General features: G+C 41.0%; 1 protein-coding gene across 1 annotated transcript in view; it reads right to left on the reverse strand.

Annotated features, from left to right (window-relative positions):
* The window catches only part of LOC147623677 (ASI1-immunoprecipitated protein 1-like), a 34,311-nt gene extending 29,753 nt beyond the window's left edge, over positions 1-4,558 (reverse strand). The window contains exon 1 of the mRNA XM_086820263.1: positions 3,677-4,558. Within this exon, the coding sequence (XP_086676389.1) occupies positions 3,677-4,171 (495 nt within the window). The 5' untranslated portion in view covers positions 4,172-4,558. The remainder of the gene's footprint in view (positions 1-3,676) is intronic.
* Positions 4,559-22,905: the final 18,347 nt, after the last annotated feature.

Genomic DNA, 22,905 nt, shown 5'->3' on the forward strand with positions numbered 1-22,905 from the left:
ATCAAGACGCAGTGGAAAGCATTATACAAAGAAGAATCCAATATATTTCCAAAATCAACGTTATTTACAAGAGGTCCCTGAGAGGGATGTATACAATCACCTAAGATACAATACTGGGTGTTCCTATGTTCAGAAGAAAAAATATGACTAGACCAATTTATCTGGACCTGAAGAGTCTTAAACCACTCAATCCCTAATAACTAACTGTCAGGTCCCCACAACCCCATAAACATAACTAACTGTCAGGAACCACTACATCCATGAGATCCCGAAATTGTGGGGACCCCACAAATTGTTATTTTTTAATTTTTCTCATAAATGTAATTTATTGATGAAAAACTCCATGTTAGTATATTTGTATATCAAAAATATCATTTTCTACTTAGAAAAATGGATTTGTGTTAAACCTCCAACAACAAAGTTTTAACAGTCTCTCTCACTCTACATGCTCTAGATGCATAACATAGCACTCCAAAATATCTTCGTAGTCCTGAATCCGGATCGGTAGCTTCTCCATCTTTCGATCCCATACTTGCGGAAGCTTTCAGACAGGATTATACTTCGGATAACGATATAGGTATTCAAGGGCCAGGACAGCCAAGGGAATTCCTAAGCAAAGGTGAAGCTTGAAGGTCAAGAACCAGATCATCTACAAGCTGAAAATCTAGAGCCAAGAGAAGATTTACACATTTGAGTCTTTTCTCATCATTCAATAAAGCAAATACCTCATCCTTGGTGGGGACCCTGCAAAGGGTATTTGGGACCCAATCAGGTGTACTGTGCCTCTCTCTCTCTCTCTCTCTCTCTCTCTCTCTCTCTCTCTCTTATTTCTGCTACATTGTGCAAATCATCAAGAACCTCAGCACTTTGTGAATTATGAGATACCAAAATGACAATCTAGTCTATGCTTGTATAGCCTCTTCAAATGTTCATTCAGGGGTCGGCCAGTTGATAAATCTTCCACGACCCGTTTATATGCATATAACATGCACCTCTTTGCTTTATTGGCTGTCTTGGAGATGCTGTCCAAGCTGCTTGGCAGCCTTTGTGCACTAGCCACCTACCAGTCTAGCGGCCCAATCCTTTGGACTGGCTGACTGGCTGCCCATGCCCTTCTAGACCTAGCCAACTGCATGCCCAGTCATGCTTGGCTATAGGACCTCACCATGGGTCTCCTTGACCCATAGGGTGGCCTACAAGGCCTACCCCCTTCTTAGGCAAGGGTCTTGAACCCTTATCTAGGGTAGCCCACTGGGCTGCCCCTTCTTCTAATGCAACTACATGCTAGATGCCTAGTATTTGGCTACAAGGGGAGGGGGGGGAAGGGGACTTTGGGGGAGAGCACGCACCGGAGAGGCAGCAACGGTCATCTCAACCGGCTCAATAAAATCGTGTCTCAGTTGTCGCACCAAGCTGGTCGGCTATCTCCTCTCTGGAGTGACTGGGAAGCCTGAGCAGGGGGCCGGATGCTGGGTCAAAGCTATACTGCCACCTCGCACAGAAGACCTGGGCCGTTTGCAAAGTAATTTTTTCCAACTCGCCAATGAGGCCAGCCTACAGAAGATCTCTGAGTTGTCTGCACGCCGGGTGGCTACCCCACAATCTTGCAAACCAAGCTGGTGACCTCTAGGGTGGCAACAATCAATGCGAGGAGCTGGAGGTCCACTTCAGAAAAAGATGGGCAAGGGACAACGGCCTCGATCGGGGATGACAATTGGCTGCCATGGAGTCCTAAAGGGGAAAGACCAGAGGAGCCAAAAGCTTGCCGAGAGAATAACAAAAAACCCCAAAGCTAGAACCTGCAAGGAAGAGGAGGCTAACGGGCGGACAAGGAAAAAAGAGGGGAGCAAGAGAGGGAGGAAGGGCGGCGCATAGCACGAGGATTCAACTACAGAGGAGGACTGGAGGAAAGGGACGACTGTGAGGGCAAAAGAGACCAAATGACCAAATATATGAAAGATCAGAGCAAATCACACAGCATGCAATGGTGATATGTATATAAAAGATGAAGTCCAGTACAGGAGCTCTATGTGAGACTCCAAACGAGCAAAGAAGGCTGTTGTCCCAAAAACGCAGATGACAATCCCGAAGCAAGCCTGATGTAAGCGCCGATATATGCCTGATGTAGGGCTGAGAAGTGAGCGCTGATGTATCCCTGATGTAGGGCTGAGATGTAAGCGCTTATGTCCTGATGGCTGCTGATGGAAAACGGCAGAAGTGAGCTGTGGTGAAAAACGCAGATATATGCACCATGGACCAGCAGCAGCAACTTGTGATAAAGCGCAGAAGAAACACTGCAAATGATTACGTCCAGTTCAGTAGCAGTAGGGAAGGGTTCCACCTGTTTGTAGGCGGCCTGTTCCAACACCAGCAGCCGGTACAGAAGCACGCTGAAGTGCTGTCCTGAAGTGGGCGATCAATCCAGCAGGAGAAGGAGGGTAAAACGCTGATGAGAAGTCCTGGAGTGGATGCCCAGCCGATCTGTAATTGTCAGTTGGTGGAGAGGTTTAGGAGGCGCCTCATATTTATATGAGGGCAGGGTGCTGGTCGGCCAGCAGATAAATAATATAAAAGACAAAGTGGCCCTTTTTGGGCTGGGTTAAATACCCTTTTTGGGTATATTTTCACACAGCGACGAGGAGGCCGGGGCATAGAGGCTGGCAGACACGAGAGGCGGCAGACAGTTGGAGGTGGGAGGTGAGGGCAGCAGGCGAGAACCCAACATCGGGCAAGAGGAAAGGGGCAATGAGGCGGCTGGGGCACAAAGGCTTGCAGACGCCCGCGGGGGGGGGGGGCGAAGGAGGTCAACAAGGCACGGCGGGGGGCTGGTGACGGGCACGCGGGGGCGCTGAGATTGCGCAGGGAGGGGGGGCGACCTGGCAAAGGCGGCGCTGTGGGTGAGGGGGCGACATGTTCACACAGGGGGAGGCTCCAGTTCTCGCACGATCACGACATTGCTCAACCAAGGTTGAGAACTTGCAACAACAGAATTGTTGCTTTTTTGAAAGTAAGGTTTTCTAAATGACGTGTTAGTCCGAACTTGCTGGGAAAAGGATAGGGATACAAAAACCATAACATCAAAAGCCAGCTGGTGTGTGTGTGTGTGTGTGCGTGTGTGCAGCAAATGGGATCAGTGTTGTGTGGTAATTGTGTAAATGTTGTCTATCTATGCATACAGTCAATCACTTCCACAAGTGTATATGACACGTAATCCCACCTTAAGGGGATGGGAGGGGCCCATTGGGTATTGAACCTGGCACCCGAGCGATAGAGCTCAAAGACTCTGCCATTAAGTAACAATCCTCACATTTTTATTTTTACTTTTTTTAAGAGTATCTAACACTCCTCTTTCCAAGCTCTTATGGCTACCCCTCACCATCCCTAAAGCCAACAAGTTCCATCAAGATGAGATCATCATCACAGGCTCGTAATTGAGCTTGTGTAATCCGTCTTTGGCCTTAAATTGGTCTTCATCAGCAGATGTTTTTTGCAACATGTCTTGTTAAGAAGAAAAGGACATCTATCTTCAATTATTCCATCCGTCAAAAAACGGTTACACTCGTCAAACCTTTAACCGTTTCCTGACTCTAGGGCATACCCCATCCACATACAGACATTGCATCAGTCACTCTGCAAATCTGGAAATGCTGTTATTTTGATGTAGAGTAAGATTAACCTGCATAAGGTAAGCCGTCTCCGCTGCGTGCCTCTTGGCTAGTTGTTTCTGCTCATTGCACTTATCCCAATCAGGATCACCAGGCTTTACCCATTCGCAAACGTGTTTGGAGCTGCTGCTAGGCTTTCGAGGCCTGTCCGGAAACATGGTAGACGCGGCGGTTACCGCTCTGACGGGCCTGGGGACTCCCTTGAGCATGAAGGCGTGGTCATGGATCTCCTTCACAGCGCGAGAGGCTTCACGGGCGCTGTTCATCTCAACAATGACACGTTTTGCGGAAAACTTTGAGTCAAGGGGATCGGTGATGATGTCGATGGAGACCACACTGCCAAACTGCCCCAGGGCGGTCTGGATCATAGGGACAGTGGCCTGCGGGGTCACGTCTTCCAGCACGAGGCACCGTTTTACCTTCTCCTCGAACTTCTGGAACTCGTTTGCGGCATTGGAGGGGGCGGGTTTCTGCTCCGATGAGGATGGCTCAGCTGCAGGTCCCATCTGCTGAAAATTTGATTTCTGCAACCCAAAACTACCCAAATTTCTTTTGCTGAATTTCTGCAACCCAAGTTTCTCTGCTTTTATGGATTTATCCCTGATCGCTCTGCTTTTATGGGTCGCATCAGCTTCTGCTTTTACGTTTGCTTTTCCTTTCCCCCAAACATGAGGCTCTCTTCTTGAAACCCTAGCCTGCTCCAAAACCTTAGTTTATCTTACGTTGCAGAATTTCTTTATGGTTCTCTATTTCACTTTTTGTTTCGCTCGAGACATTTCCCAACGTTCAATAGAACTCTCATCCGTAAGGACACTGCTCTGTACAAATAAAAATCTCTCATTAAGGGAAAAAAAAAAAGTGAAGAGTGAAACCTTAGGGAGCACACAAAAAAAAAAATAGAACGCACACTCAAAAAAGGCAAATTTTGTCTCTCTCATCGTAGTGCTCTCTCTCTCTCTCTCGTCATGTTGTTGTCTCAATCACTGATCGTCATTTTCAAAAACTGACTCTCGCATCAACTCTTTCGCCGAGTTCAGATAAGAAGCATATCTCTCTCTCTCTCTCTCTCTCTCTCTCTCTCTCTCTCTCTCATGGAGGCAAAAAGCCTCACAACCATCACGTAGCGTTCCTCTATTAATATGAAATAGAGGCAGTGAGAGAAGCATCTCGAAAGTTCACGATGGATAATTATTTTTATTTTTTTTTAACTTCTTATCAATTGCACAACCTCACGTCTTTTTATTAAACCTTTCAACCTTGCCAAAATACTAAGGTATTCCCTTTCACCTAAGGTCACCACTCTCTCACTAATTAATTAATAGCAAAGAAATATTTTGGTCTTCTTTTTATTAAACCTTTCAACCTTGCCAAATGCTAAGGTTTTCCCTTTCACCTAAAGTCACCACTCTCTCACTAATTGTTAATCCCATTTTGGATTAACAAGCATAAGTGTCATGAAATGGCACTATAAAAGTTATACATTATGAGATATTGGCCACCCAAGGCCTAGTTAAGTAAGTTTTGGGCGCCCAAGTATGAATAAGGGCCAAATGTATATAAAACATTTTCTCATAATGAAAAGACACAATCCCCCTTTGTGCTATAGAGGAGATTGAGAGAGAGAGCATTCTAGCATTGTGCCTCTTCTATGCTTGTGTGGGAGAGTGAGAGAGAGTGATTGCCTTATGCGACAGTGTGAGCAACTCTACGGTAACAGTGTGAGCAACTCTACGGTAACAGTGTGGAGGTGGAGCTTGGAGCTTTGGAGCTTAACAAGTGAGCTTGGAGGTGGAGCTTAGAGGTTTGGAGCTTAACAAGTGAGCTTGGAGGCCTCAAGGGACTCAAGTTCGAAGCAATGGTAAGTGCCCTACGACAGTTGTGATCTATTGCTCATCCTTTAGGTGAATGCATTAAGTTCCCTCTTGGAGGTGTGGTAGCCTATAACATTTTTGGCGTCGCTGTCAGGGAAACACCTTTGTTTCTTCCTTCCTCTTGGAGTTTCATCTCCCATTGCATAAGATTCATGATTGCCTTTGCATTCTAGTAGTGCATTGTGTAGAAAATTAATGGATAAGAATTGTGTGGGAATAAAAAATCGTGTGAAATTGGTTATGTTTGTTGTGTATATGTGTGGTGGAGTGCTCTTGAAATAGAGCTTCACTATTTTTTCTAGTTAATTTTGATATTTGCATCATTGGAAGCATCAACATGAATGAGCAAGTTGGTGTTCTATTTTTCTTCCTTTCTAAAAATCCATAAAAATCTTAAAAATAAGGAACCATTGACTGTGCCTTGAACTTGTATTCCACTCCTTATATGTAGCACAATCATTTTGGGAACGGTTGGATAAGTATTTTGCACCCAAAATCATAATAGTCGACCGCGAAAAGTTTCCATATAAAACTGCATGAAAATATTCATGCCGTGAATCGTTTTCTATAACTTCACGTCGCGAACCGCTCCCGCCACGATTAACGCCGCAAATCACGGGATTACCTTGCCAAAAATAGGTAACCTTATCCTGACACCACGAGGTCTGTTAAAATCAAGAATCATGAAGGTGTAGAAATTCATTCACGACGTTAAACTATTTCATAACTCCTCACGGTGTGAACCATTTTAGAAGACTTTCACGGTGTGAACCCGTTATTTTTCACGACGTTAACTTTTTCCTGCAAACTCACGGTTTAGTCCAATCCAACGCATGAGTTTAGTATAGTCAGGTTAAGGCTACGAAGTTCTGGAAAGGAGTGACACCTACAACAAGGACAAGGAATTCTGACCCCAAGAGTAAAAAAATTTGAACACGTGAAAGTGCAGAAAAAAATTCACGATGTGAATTGTTTTCTAACACTTCACACCGTGAACTGTTCTTTGCAATCTCACGGCCTCAAAAACAGATCGACAGAATCAGATCAAAACTAAATTGGGTCATTAAAGTAGCTTATCAAATCATACATACATGCACTTAAGATCTGATCAAAACTAAATTGGGTCATTAAAGTAGCTTATCAAATCATACATACATGCACTTAAGATCTGGAAAGCTCATTGGAGACGATCTTGCACCTGACGATAGTCAATCGAATCACCCAGGATCTTCATATCAAAAAAGTGTGGGTTCAGGTCACTCAGTAAAGCACTCACCTGAGTGTCTTAAGGAACCTGACCACCGTTGAAACTAGTAGTGAAGAGTCCATGGAAGAAGGGTTGAGGTACTTTGGGTTTGGGGAAGAGGAGAAACCACCCTCCCCAACTAGATCCAGTGGTATCGTTGATATCACCTAGGGATTTTTTGGTCTCCAAACCAGTCATGACAAAGAAGCGCAATCTGCGGGCATGGGTCCGTCAACCAGCGCTGGACTTGGTCCAAGACAAGAAGTACCCATCCAAACGTCAAATTCAAGGCTGCCAAACACCAGCACCTCCCAAATGAGATGGGACATGGAAAGTGTGGCTAAGACGGGTCAAGTATTCTTCCCCACCTCATAGGAAGTAGAGTTAGATCTAAGAAGGATCGAGGTGGAACGACAGTTATAAGAGTTGAGCTTAAGGAAACAAGAGCTCGACAACTCGAAGGACGAGAGCTGAGATGGGAGGTTTAAACTTACTCCAATCACGGGGTAAGGAGCTGGAATTAGTCATGTGGGAAGAAGTGAGAGAGAAATTCCAAACTTAGAACCCATAAATGAAGAGCCCAGAGCTGAGGAGGGGTTTGTAACCCTAGAAGAAAAGGATAATCTAGCAAGAACAGGGGGTGACGTGGAGGACCGTTTGTACACCGAAAAAGATATTGAGCATATGATCAATCATCCTACGTTCCTATAGGACATGGAACTTTTAATTATGCAAAGGCGTACAGAGGCAACTAATGAGATGAGCTACTCCAAGGTGTAGTAGTAGGACCATCCCATGGATCGAAGATGCCTAGAAGAGCCAACATAGGAAGAGGACGAGGTCTAGGTAGGGGGGAGAAATTCCTCAAAGACCAAGGGTGGATCCACCCATTGACCTTAATATAGCCACAAGGACAGATCTGTTGAATATAGCTACAGAGATGAGCCGAGGAATAGTCAAGGAACTAAGCATCGCTCTAGAATCCCAACCCTCCTAGATGAAGCCACATATCATTTCCAAACTCATCCAATAATTCTCTAGGGACGGAGACCCTATCCAACATGTAGAGATTTTTGAATCCACATGCGAAACCTGCGAACCTGTCAGTGATGTGACAATGATTCATGCTTTCTCACTGACCCTGGAAGGGAAAGCGCATCAGTGGTTCCGAACCCTCAAACGCGAGGATAAGGTTAAGTTCACAACGACGTGTTTGTGCCCAGCTTTGCCAGAAGTGGTGATGGAGCCCGGTGGCACAACTGCACAATATCAAACAAAAGGAAATGGAGTCAATGAGAGACTACGTGTCTCGACTTAAGCACTTAAATTCAAGGTGCAAACTACGTGAGAGGTTAACTGACAATCAGTTATTGCCTTGCTTCCGGAGAGGGGTTAGAGACCACAAGATGCATGATTATCTGATACTAGCCTGACCAACCACTCTAGATGCATGTTGCAAACTCGCAATTGAATATAAAGATAATATGCTGGAATTGCCGCAAACAGAAGATGTTAGAATATCTTCAACAACTACGACTTCTCGTGCCTCGAGTCACCAAGAAATTGGAACTCGGAGCAAGCAAGTCAGAAACATGACTGTGGATGCGCTCAGTAACGCAATACTATAGAAATTGAAGATAAAAGAGAGGATATAAGCATTTGGGTAGGGGCATAACCATCTTTACTCCCGCAAGGAATTGGTGTGGCACTCTATGTGCAGATTGAATCACACTACCACCGAATGTCCACAATTAAGAGCAAGGCCATTACTCTATTGTGCACACTGTGTAAAATTAGGAAATCATGACACTTCAATGTGTAGATATCCAAGATTCCAAACTGTTGCACAGCTACCAGCACCTAGAGCTTCATTGGCTTTACTAGCACCACTTGGACAGATCACTACTGCTGCTCTGCAGGACAACCTAACTCTTCCTATTTACCTAGGGGGATGTTCTGAGTACAAGACACTTCACCTCTACCACCACCAGTTCTACCACCATAACCACCACAGGCTAAAATCAACCAAGTATTGATTGCAGAGCCATCAAAAGATGTTGATGTGGTACGTGAAGTAGAACTTAGCGGAGAGTACTATAAAGAAACTGTGGAGGTCATGCCTGAATTCTATGTCCTATAGAATAACATGCCAGTACACCTGTGTTTCAAACCACGATACAGTGGAAGGGCAAGGACATGAACTCAAACATGAGGAGAGGACCGCTACAATGTTTTGGCTGCGGAAGGCTGCATCGAATCGTTGAGTGCCCAAACAAGAATATGGTTCATATGCACCAACCCCAACAAGTGACTACTACGTCCAATGACATTCCAATACTCATTTGTACTAAATGTGGTATTGATCATTTGATCAAGGATTGTCCATATCACGCAAGTGGTTCGACTTCCACTGCTAATCAGGCCACCATCCGAACCATTAGTGTGCAGCCTGAAAATATCACACCACACAATGTCCTGACACGAGCCCAAGCCCAATTGGGAGACAAGGGGAAGAACCGAGCAGATACGACCATTTCCAGAACTAGCCACAGGAGAAGAGTGAAAAAAATAGATAAGGGTGACACAAGGGTCACAATCCAAGATGGATCCGAAGAAGATACAATCGACACCAGATCCACCCATTCGAGAGAAGAAGGGGATCAAAGGATCAACCACAAGGAGCCAAACCTAGAGGAGCAAGGGGAGCGACCCTCAACTCTGAAAGGAGTCGGTGAGTACCCCAATGCCGATGAGGAGATAAGAAAGCTCGAAGACACCAGGGCCTTAGTAGAAGAATGCCAACGGCTTCATGAAGCCAAGCTAAGGGCTAACCGGGTCAGGGATACAATGTATCCACGATGTATCCATGAAACGAGCCCACAAGGGAAAGGGAATTAGATGTACCTACTCCTATTCCAAAAGTAACAAAAGAGGGATCTCAAGCAAACACAATGTCCAGAATGTTTGAGGAAAATGTGTTGGGCAAGTCCATCCATTCCTTCCTTGCTGTGGGAAAAATACGAGACACACACCTAGAAGGAACCCTCAATCACCAGAGAACCCAGAGATATCGGAAGTCTCGCCGGCGTACTGTCACCACGACTGTACAAATGCCATTGGGGCAACTGTTACGCAGTTCACCAACCCTATGGACAGACATAAAGGAATGTGTAGAAGGTGGACTAAATCCAGCCAATACTATAGAGAAGGTTCTGCCACCTCTGGCAGAAAGATTCTTAAGACACACAAGGAAAACCGGAGTCGTCAAGACACCAGTTAATCAATTGGGACGTTGTTACAAACGCGATGACACAAATGCTACAATCCCGATTCATCATGGTGGATACCAAGCACTAGCTATCCTGGATGGTGGGGCGGGGGTTAGCATCATTACAAAGCGTTGGGAGAACTAGGGAAAACCCGATCTAAAAAGGGCAAATCTAATCGCTAAAATGGCTGACCGAACATCTTCAAGGCCCATTGGACTTCTAGAGAATGTGAAACTCAAACTCTTTACGTTTCGCTACCATCATACATTTGTGGTAATGGACTTCCTGCGCCAACTTGACTCATATGATATAATATTGGGGAGACCCTTCATGAGGGAATCCCAATTGGTGCATGATTGGGCATTAGATTTTGTGTACGTGCGTAGGGATTTACAAATTTTAAAGATAGATCTAAGAACATGGAAAGCACATCCCATGGAAGGGCAATTGTTCGGTAATGATTCGGTCACAATGGAGCGGACCGCATCTATACAAATATGCCAAACCACAGTGGAAAATTCCAAGGAAGAAGAGGAAACGGAAATGTATGCATCACTTCCTCCTCCGGACTTCAATGAAAACTGGATGCATGTGCTAGCTACCATAGGTGTGATGCAACCCAGGGGGCGCAGTATGTGGAATCTCGAAATGTCCCTCTACGACCTCTGTCTGTATGGTTAAGTGGCAAATCATTGATGAAGAATCAGAAGAGAAAGCCTCTAGCATAGAAGGTACAGTAACACAAGGCTATACCAACGCTCAACGCCCCATAAGATGGCGAAAACAGAAACGATATATTACCCGACAAAATGCCCTATTACGAAGAAAACCCACGGATACCTAGTGGCTGAGATACCTCAAAGCCACTAAGGTACACAATGAGTTTTCTAAGGATTGGGGTGAGGAGTTGAGTAAGATATCACTGGAACAAAGACACAAGGAGACAGTCACCCTTTAAGAGCCAGAAACACCTAAGCTTACAAAAGATGGGCGTCGAAAACGGAATAAAGCTTTGGCAGAAGCTGAATGTGAGGCTAGAAAAGTCATGGCTAAAATAAAAAGTGAGAATGAGGATAAACCAGAATTTCTCTTGATGCCAAACCACTTCAAAACCTACACTGTTGTGATGGCGAACGGAAAGTGGTCCGACTAACAGCAACAAGGGTTAAGGAGGATAGGCTATCCACATCATACGATGGCCTGGCGGAAGTCAAGGAAGTTGATATTATGAGACCAGGGAAGGAAACCAGACCCATATACATTGCTAAGGACTTGACTTCGGCTAAAGAAGATGAGCTTGTTACCCTCCTTAAGGAATTTAAGGACTGTTTCGCCTGGATTTACACAAGGAGATGAAGGGTGTACCACCTGAGATAGTGCAGCATACGATTCCAATCATTGAAAGGATTAAGACCAACCATGCAGAAACCATACCAGATGAATCCGAAGTATGCGACAATTGTAAAGGAGGAAATAGACAAGCTCATTGTTGCTGCAGATTTCATTTATGAGATAGAACATACGGATTGGTTGTCACCAATCATAATAGTGCCAAAAACGAATGGAAAACTAGGGTATGTGTCGATCTTAAAAAGGTCAACACAGCTACTAGGAAAGACCATTATCCATTACCCTATACGGAACATGTTTTGGAGAGAGTGGCTAGTGAAGAAGCTTACAGCTTCTTGGATGGATTTTCATGCTACAATCAGGTGTTAATAGCACCAGAAGACCAGCATAAACCGCTTTCAATACAATGTGGGGGACATTTGCATATAAAGTCATGCCCTTCGGTCTCACCAATGCCTCACCAACATTCCAACGATTGATGTGCACAACCTTCAAAGACTACTTGTTGCAGAAGTGGTTGGAGGTATTCATTGATGATCTGTGTGCACCCTCTCGATGGGCGGACCATCTGGCTTGCTTAAGGAAGGTGTTCGAGTGATGTCGATTATATCGCATATCCCTGAACCCATTTTAAAGTGCCAATTTTGGGTAAAACATGGTGTGATATTGGGACACATTGTCTCAAAGAACGGTATATCCACGGATGATAGCCAAGTCAAGTTGATATTGGAGCTGCCACTGCCCACTAATTACAAAGGTGTGCAAAGATTTATGGGCCACGTGGGGTATTACCGCCGCTTCATAATTTTCTATGCTAAAATAGCGAGGCCATTGTACAAGCTACTCATTGTCTTTGAATGGACTGAGGAATGCTAGGAAGCATATGATCAACTAAAGCAGGTATTGGCTAGCGCGCCAATTCTACGACCCCCCAATTGGGACCTCATATTTCATGTGCATATTGATGCATCAAACTTTGCTATTGGATGCATACTAGCCCAGCCCGGTGAGTTCAAATTGGACTATCTATAGTAGTCTGCTTCGCTAGTCCATCAATTAAATGATGCAGAGGTAAACTACACCACCATAGAGAGAGAAGGATTGGCCATGGTTTACACTGTCAAGAAGTATCGACATTACCAATTGGCCAACAAATTCATATTCTTCGTGGACCATCAAGCCTTATTGTACTTAGTGAATAAGCCTTGTACCAAAGGAATAATCACACGATGGTTGCTATTATAGTTGGAATTTGGTTTTATATGGTTTTTTTGGTGAGTATAATAGCATTGAAACTAAAGAAAAGCATTACTTTCCAAGTCTTCTATGGTTCTTTTGGTGAATATTGTAGCATTTGAAACCAAAGCAAAGTATTACTTTCCAAGTGTGACAATCATCTATGTTCATTCCAAGATTAGTCACCCTTTCTACTATACAAACTTGCTTGAAAGAGACCAAATGGCTATAGGGATCTCCCATTCTGTTAAACTTGGAAATTAGGTTGGCTATGAGAGAGTCTTATCTTTGGATGGCTATATTCCACTTTCTCTCTCATTCTCTTTATGGGTCTAATTAAATGGCTTTTGTAGTTTTTTTCATTTTTCATGGGCTATATGAGCTTGGGCCTTTGTTTTAGTTGGTTCTTCTATTAGTATATTGGCTGCAAATCCATTGTAGTGGGAGGTACTTTAGTATAGGATGGTCCCACATAACCATAGGCTGGTGCCCTAAAAGATACTTCCCTTGGTTTCTCAAGAGGTATGAATCCTAAATGTGTCATTAGTTATTCATATACCAATACTCTAGGTATGCTTGAGGCTCTATAGTCATGGATCTTAACTCTTACAATTCCCCATCGTAGGCTCTATATTCATTGCTCTCAACTCTTATAGTTCCCCATCTTAAATGGATTAGTACTATTGGTTTGATTGGGGATGCCAATTTGGTTTTTTCAAAAGGTGCAATTTCTTACCTACTGGTTCTCATAACAACAACTGAAGCCCGAGATACGCGAGCTCATCCCTTATATGGTCGAATGTGGAGGAAAGCTTAACTTTGGCTTTGTCGCCTACTAGGGTAGTTTCCCTTGTGAAATAGAATGAAAATTCTCCTCTGACTATAGAACTTCCTGATCTTAAAATGATTTCCTCAATATAAGTCCTTACTTATCTTTGCCTTAAAGTTCTATGCTCTAGTGGGGATGGGAATATTCCCCCTACCTAGATCTTCTGTATCTCTTTCTTCTTTGATTGTTTTTGGATATATGTATTCATATCCTCATCTGTATACATAGTTTAATCACAAGTTGGATGATAACACTTACTGGACTAAGGGTGTATCTAGAAACTTGTGGTTTCCATCCCTTTGTACAACATTGTCGATGGTCATAGTGTAGACATTACCAAGGGTATCCTCATATACACAGGCCTATGTCACCTTGATTGGCTCGAACTATATTCATAAAAATTATATCCACTACATTTGGAGGTTGAGCCTCAACAAGATCTTTGTGCAAGCTCTTGAAGTTTCATGGAATCAAATGAGGTCCTTGTGGTCTAGTAGGTACACCAAATGACTTGATACTGGAGGAGTTTTATGGGGATACATATGTTTTCTTCCATATCTACATTGAATTCGTGTCCATTATGTGTAGCAAGATGATGATGATTTTTGGGTTGTCAAGGATATCTAGTTCAAGATGATTTTTATATTGTCAAGGATCTCTAGTTCATGACTTGGCAATGCTAGATGTGACCATCACCCCAAGAGGACTATGTCATGGTCAATATAGATTAGAACTTTTACAGTCTTCGTAGCACTATACCGCATAGAACCAGCTGATTAATTCTATGGTTGCACCTCACATTCTCACTATTCACTCATCTCTTTGAGCTACTTGAGCCCTTTTAGCCCTTGATGATTCAATGAATACCTGGCTCTCACTAGACTCCATTCTTGCTAGCTCGTCAGAAGCTTTATGGGGTTTATACCCTATATAATTGATGTGGTCTCTTCCATAGTGAAGGACTCTTGGTTTGCTTCCAAGTTAGTGTGCCAGGTGTAATTAAGGAGGTTAACTCTCCATGTGGTCTAGTACCTAATATGAATAACACTTTTATAATAAAAAAAACTCCTTTATGCATCTTTCTATGCATAAAAATCAAATTTAATAAGAATAACACTTTTGTAATTAAAAAAATTCCTTTATGCATCTTTCTATGCATAGAAATCAAATTTAATAAGAATAACACTTTTGTAATAAAAAAATTTCCTTTATGCATCTTTCTATGCATAGAAATCAAATTTAATAAGAATAACACTTTTATAATAAAAAAATTCCTTTATGCATCTTTCTATGCATAAAAATCAAATTTAATAAGATTAACACTTTTGTAATTAAAAAAAACCTTTATGCATCTTTCTATGCATAGAAATCAAATTTAATAAGAATAACACTTTTGTAATCAAAAAAATTCCTTTAAAATTTAATAAGAATAACACTTTTGTAATCAAAAAAATTCCTTTATGCATCTTTCTATGCATAGAAATCAAATTTAATAATTAATATCAGTGATATCCATGCATATTCATAGGTGAATATGTACATGGAGTAATTAGAATATTTCTTTTTAAGATGCAAAAATGGTAGGAATTACTCTTTTGGAATAATATAAAAACTTTCTTTTTCACAAAATTCTAGAAAATTTTACCATAACCTCCTTTGTATGGCTGACCATTTCTCATTTTTATCTTTCTCCACTTAACTTAATTAACCCAATTTAGAATTATAGAACTCTAATCTACATAATTTTCTAAATTCAAGAGAGTAAACAATAAGAAGAGTTTAATTAATCACTTAGTTAATCTTTCTAGGATTAAGAAAGGTTGGAATGTAAAGAAGAGAAAGGGGTAGCCTTTTCATCAAAGGCATAGCATTTGAATTTAATTCAATCATTTGCAAAACATAAAAATCAAGAAAACCATAGATTTTTCATCAAAATTTGTAAACAAAGTAAGAAAATTAGCTTACATGGAGCTTGTAAGCTCTCCTTTGGCTTGAGGGATTGAGGGTTCTACTATTGTTTGAAGCAATAATGGCCACCAATTCACTTTGGAGAGGATTAGGCCAAAAATAATTGAATTATTAAAAAATTCAATGTAGATGGCTTAGGACAGGAGTAGAGTAACAGTGCATAAAAACCATTAAGCTTTTACAAAGGGGGAGGCTTCTATTTATAGGAAGAAGTGAGCCTCTAACCAAGCAAACTGATTCTAGAATTTTCTAGATCAGTTTGGTCAATTTTTGACCATTTTTGGTTCAGTTTAGCTTACTTTTTGGATCTAGTTTTGAAAAAGGAGAGAGGAGAGATGAAAATATCTCATTTTATTGATTAAAAATTGGGGGTAATGATGAGAAAAAGGCACCTACTTCATGAGGGGAGATCCCCACACTGAGGTGTCAAAACTCAGTTTTTTATTTCTTTTCTTTGGTCCTTAGTCCACTCTTCATCTTATGTGGGAATTTACTCATTTTTTGGGGGGGGGTTCTTTTACTCTTCAATTTATCTCCTCCCTACACTTGGATCGATCCTATTGGCCCATAGGAAACTTAATTGGACCATAATTCAAAAATTTCTGAAAATCTAGACCCTTAGGCTAAGGTCCTTTATACCTATTTTCAATTAATTCGAATTGCACATTGGAAAGTTCTTTTTAAAATTTTGTTTCAGGGGAAACCATTTTAGACACTAGCAGGATTTTTATATCCAAAAATATCTTAATTTTGAATTACCTCCATCTAGACATTTTCTCTCTCTAGACCAAAACAGGGTAAAACAAGATCTTTCTTTTATTTCAGAGAAGGGAATAATTATAAGATCAGAAGGGGAGGTTCTTACACCAGCACACCTCAAAATCTAGAGGGAGGAATCTTACATTCTACCCCACTTAAAAAAAGCGAGATCTCCTCATCTCGCAAACTAGAGGACAACTCTTTCCCTTAAGATCCAATTGATTCCGGGGCTCCTTATAGTCTGGTCAACCCAACATAATCATGGGATAAAGATCCCTTATATAGAACTCATCATCAGATAACAATTCATTCAGATCATATCATTCATATCCTTAACACAATAATGGTCCATTAGACCGAAATTTCCATCTGAAAATTCCTCCATGGGAATTGCAATTATACAGGTTTTTAATTTGTCATCCCTTAACTTGATCCACTGGGTTAAGTGTTAACAGTAGCAATCTGTCAACACAATCCACTAATCTCATAGTGATTTGCTGAAGTCATTATCGTCATTCCAGTTACGAACATCATCACAGGGACTCGTCCCAATCATCCTCATTGTGGTTTTGCTCAGCTTATCGCTTTTCAGTCAAAATTCAAGAATCATCATTTTTCAATCAGAATCCAAATCAACTCATCAGTTCTCAACCAGAGTTTTAAAATCATATCAACCACATTTGAATTCATCATCTAGATAGCATTTTTGCTTGTAATTTCAAGGTCTTAGATTTACTCGTATATACTGCCACAGTAAAGAGCTGCAGTTATACCCTCGGTATATACGGGTAGTCACGGTCCTTGGAATTTTAAGGTAAATACCATCACGTCTAGGCCTCAAGCAAGTCAAGGATTCCATACAATTGCGGTACTTCCATCTGAAGACCCAATTACTAATTTATGAATTTCAGTGTGAATATCAATTTGTATGAATTTCATCACATTTCCAACTTTTTACTGTTACTTCATAAATTTTTGACATTTTTGGCTTCTTGGTTGATCCACTTTAGCCAATTCGCTCTGATACCATAGCCGAAAGATCCCTGTCCCCTCAGCGCAATGAATTTTGGGGTGCTAGCAGTGGAAGTAGCACTTCTTGCTGCGTGGGGTAGGGTCCCTCACTCGGGGCCTCGCCCACATATATCCGGACAAGAGACTAATCCCTCGGTTCTTCCAAAACCAAACCCGGAAAAACTTCCCTCGCCCAGAAAGCACGGGCCATTCCTCCGTGATATTTTTACTCTAGCGTAGTCAAGAGCCTTAACTAATTGAACTGATCTAACCGAACCCGTAAGTCCCATAGTCAGATCAAGGAAAAGACTTGCACTTGGATCATAGAGACCAACGCTTTTTTCCTCATTTTGAGAGGCACAGCCTTTGATTCTTTTCCTTAGAACAATTTTTATCCGGGATTTACTTCATCTATCGTACCATAACAGAAATTGAGTCTCTTTTTATGGATCCATCAGTCCAGCCTAACCCCATCCAGTCTCGTGGGTTAAACAACCACCCAACCACTGTAGTAATGGAATCCATTTAAGAATTTGGTTAGGTTTTGTCCCGGGTACCAAAACAGTTCCCAAGCACCCTAGCTGGATATTCATGCAAACTTAAAACTAGTCACACCACTTACACACCTAATATGAAATTTTCTTTTTCACAGATTCAGCTGTCTTTAAAACAATCTTTTAATGAAACTATAGTATCACTAGTCATAATCCTCCAAAATATCCGGTTGAATATCCTAATTTCCAATTTTCCCTTCATCGGTGTGCCTATGGTATCATTGGCAACCATAACACTCACCACCTGTCCACTCAGGGGCCTTTTCGATAGTTCCTAGCTCCATAGTACCCAGCACTATATTCACGTATAAAAATAAAAATGGAATCTCCGTTGAACATCAGCAAGATCAACAAAAAGATCCATATAAAAGAGCCATGGACTCATCCGTTGAGGACCAACAAGGCCAATCAACCAGATCCATGCCCGAATTCAGAAAACAACTCTTACTCCTTGATCCAAATATCTTCCGCGAGACGCACGTGTGGGTATCTTTAGCGACCTAGAGCCTGAGCACCATATGGTCAACACCCTCTAGGATCCTTCGTAGGTCACCTAGCGCTTCACTCATAACTCGCTTCCTTGGTCCCTCATCCACCGTACCGGAAGCTCACCATTTAAATTGAACCGAGGCTGGTCAAGACCTCGGTTGACCTTGCTACGCGAGACGTACTCCAGTGACTTTCCGTCTCAGCTGTTGCAACTTTATCAGATAGGTCTCCACGACCTCATTCACAAGACGATCAAAATGCTTCCCCAACATTCTTGACATAAAACAGTCATTTAAAAACAGGTCATAAATACAATTTCTATAACAAACTCTCGTCTTTCCACATTGTTCCACATCAATCCACATTATTTAATCCACATCCATTTCATATGTATTCCCATTCTCATCCAATCACATCATTTTCATCTCATCACATCTTTCCTCATTTATCCTCATCAGATCTCATCCACTCGCATCTACCCATATCCACATCTCATCCACTCGCATCTACCCATATCCACATCTCATCACATCACATTCATTCACATCTCATCCATTCATATCTACCCCGATCCACATCACATCACATCACATCCATTTCACCTCACATCTCATTCATTCACATCTATCCCAATTCACATCACATCTCATTCATTCACATCTATCCCGTTTCACATCACATCACATCACATTCATTCACATCTCATCCATTCATATCTACCCCAATCCACATCACATCACATTTATCCACATCACATCTCATTCATACACATCTCATCTCATTCATCCACATCCATCCAATCGTTCATATGTACGACTACCCATTCATATCTACCCCGATCCACATCACATCCATTTCACCTCACATCTCATTCATTCACATCTATCCCAATTCACATCACATCTCATTCATTCACATCTATCCCGTTTCACATCACATCACATCACATCACATCACATCACATTCATTCACATCTCATCCATTCATATCTACCCCAATCCACATCACATCACATTTATCCACATCACATCTCATTCATACACATCTCATCTCATTCATCCACATCCATCCAATCGTTCATACACATCTCATCTCATTCATCCACATCCATCCAATCGTTCATATGTACGACTACCCACATCTATCCATACATTCATATCTATCTCTTCACATCCACGTATATTCATGTCACATCACATCACATTCTTTCACATACACATCCATATCCATTCTTTCAAATACACATCCACATCCATTCTTTCACATACATCCACATCCATTCTTTCACATACATCTACATCCATTCTTCACGTACATATCCACATCCATTCTTCACGTACACATCCACATCCATTCTTCACATACACATTCACATCCATTTTCATCACATACACATCCACATCCATTCTTTCACATACACATCCACATCCATTCTTTCACATACATATCCACATCCATTCTTCACATACACACCCACATCCATTCTTCACATACACATCCACATCCATTCTTCACATACACATTCACATCCATTTTCATCACATACACATCCACATCCATTTTCATCACATATCATCCATTCACATCCCATATCATTCATTTACATCCCATATCATTCATTTACACATACACATACACATCCACATCCATTCTTCAAATACACATTTACATCCATTCTTCACATACACATCCACATCCATTCTTCACATACACATTCACATCCATTTTCATCACATACACATTCACATCCATTTTCATCACATACACATTCACATCCATTCTTCACATACACATTCACATCCATTTTCATCACATACACATCCACATCCATTCTTTCACATACACATCCACATCCATTCTTCACATACACACCCACATCCATTCTTCACATACACATCCACATCCATTCTTCACATACACATTCACATCCATTTTCATCACATACACATCCACATCCATTTTCATCACATATCATCCATTCACATCCCATATCATTCATTTATATCCCATATCATTCATTTACATCCCGATTCACATGACATCACATCTCATCCATTCATTCACATCTATCTGATTCACGTGTCATCACATCTCATCCATTCATTCACATCTATCTGATTCACGTGTCATCACATCTCATCCATTCATTCACATCTATCTGATTCACGTGTCATCACATCTCATTCACTCACATCCCGATTCACATCACATTACATCTCATCCATTCATTCACATCTATCTGATTCACATGTCATCACATCTCATTCATTCACATCCCGATTCACATCACATTACATCTCATCCATTCATTCACATCTATCTGATTCACATCACATCTCATCACATCTATTCACATCACATCTCATTCATTCACATCTATTCACATCACATCTCATTCATTCATTCACATCTATCCTGTTTCACATCTCATCACATCTATTCAAATCATATCTCATCACATCTCATTCATTCACATCTATCTTATTTCACATGTCATGACATCTCATTCATTCACATCCCGATTCACATCACATTACATCTCATCCATTCATTCACATCTATCTGATTCAAGGTTCGAGTTGGATAAGATTTTTCCTGAATTATCTTTCTCGAAAAGGTTTGATAATTCAGTTACTATTTTACTGAATTTCTTTCTTTGAATATTCATGTAACTAATTTCTATATTAGTTACGAATTCCAATGAGGAATAAATTAATCATTTATCTGAATATTTCGATCTCGATAGATTTCTTGAATTTTCTTTTTACAATTTGTGTGAATATAAAACGATAGAAATTTCTCTCTTAGAGTATTTAATTATTTATTTATCAAATACTCATAGAATTCAAACATAGAATTTAAGAGAATTCTAATTTTGATATAAAAATTCTTTATGCATCTGTTTATGCATAAAAATCAACTTCAATGGAAATAACACTTTTATTTAAAAAAAATCCTTTTATGCATCTATTTATGCATAAAATCAAATTTAATAGGAATAACAATTATAAAATAAAAAGGATTTCTTTATGCATCTATTTATGCATAAAAATCAATTTCTATAAGAATAACACTTTTATAAAATAAAAATCCTTTATGCATCTTTCTATGCATAAAAATCAAATTTAATAAGAATAACATTTGCTCAACTTATCGCTTTTCAATCAAAATTCAGGAATCATCATTTTTCAATCAGAATCCAAATCAACTCATCAGTTCTCAACCAGAGTTTTAAAATCATATCAACCACATTTGAATTCATCATTTGGATAGCATTTTTGCTTATAATTTCAAGGTCTTAGATTTACTCGTATATACTGCCAGTAAAGAGCTATAGTTATACCCTCGGTATATACGGGTAGTCATAGTTCGTGGAATTTTAAGGTAAATACCATCACGTCTAGGCCTCAAGCAAGTCACGGATTCCATACAATTGCGGTACTTCCATTTGAAGACCCAATTACTAATTTATGAATTTCAATCTGATTATCAATTTGTATGAATTTCATCACACATTTCTAACTTTTTACTGTTACTTCATAAATTTTTGACATTTTTGGCTTCTCGGTTGATCCACTTTAGCTAATTCACTCTGATACCAGCTGAAAGATCCCTGTCCCCTCAGCGCAACAAATTTTGGGGTGCTAGCAACGGAAGTAGCACTTCTTGCGTGGGGCAGGGTCCCTTACTCAGGGCCTCGTCCACGTATATTCAGACAAGAGACTAATCCCTCGGTTCTTCCAAAACCGAACCCGAAAAAACTTCCCTCGCCCGAAAAGGGTGATTCCTCCGTGATATATTTACTCTAACGTAGTCAAGAGCCTTAACTAACTGAACTGATCTGACTAAACCCATAAGTCCCATAGTTAGATCAAGGAAAAGACTTGCACTTGGATCATAGAGACCAATGCTTTTTTCCTCATTGAGAGGCACAGCCATTGATTCTTTTCCATAGAACAATTTTTATCCGAGATTTACTTCATCTATCGTACCATAACAAAAATTGAGTCTCTTTTTAGGGATCCATCAGTCCAGCCTACCCATCCAGTCCCATGGGTTAACCACCTGCCCAACCACTGTAGTGATGGGATCCATTTAAGAATTTGGTTAGGTTTTGTCCTGGGTACCAGGGAAAAAATTTCCCAGGCCCCCTAGCCGGATATTTATGCAAACTTAAAACTAGTCACACCACCAATATGAAATTGCCTTTTTCACAGATTCAGTTATCTTTAAAACAATCTTTTACTGAAACTATAGTATCAGTGATCATAATCCTCCAAAATATCCGGTTGAATATCCTAATTTCCAATTTTTCCTTCATCGGTGTACCTATGGCATCATTGGCAACCAGAATGCTCACCACCTGTCCACTCAGGGGCCTTTTTGATAGTTCCTAGCTCCATAGTACCCAACAATATATTCACTTATAAAAATGAAAATGGAATCTCCGTTGAAGATCAGCAAGATCAACCACAACAGATCCATATAAAAGAGCTGTGGACTCATCCATTGAGGACCAGCAAGGTCAATCAACCAGATCCATGCCCGAATTCAGAAAACAACTTACTCCTTGATCCAAATATCTTCCCTGACGCACGTGTGGGTATCTTCGGCGACCCAAAGCCCAAGCACCGTATGGTCAGCACCCTCTAGGATAT

The sequence above is a fragment of the Cibotium barometz genome, chromosome 26, assembly GCF_041138505.1.
Source record: "Cibotium barometz isolate CiBa-2024 chromosome 26, ASM4113850v1, whole genome shotgun sequence".
NCBI classification, from domain to species: Eukaryota; Viridiplantae; Streptophyta; class Polypodiopsida; order Cyatheales; family Cibotiaceae; genus Cibotium; species Cibotium barometz.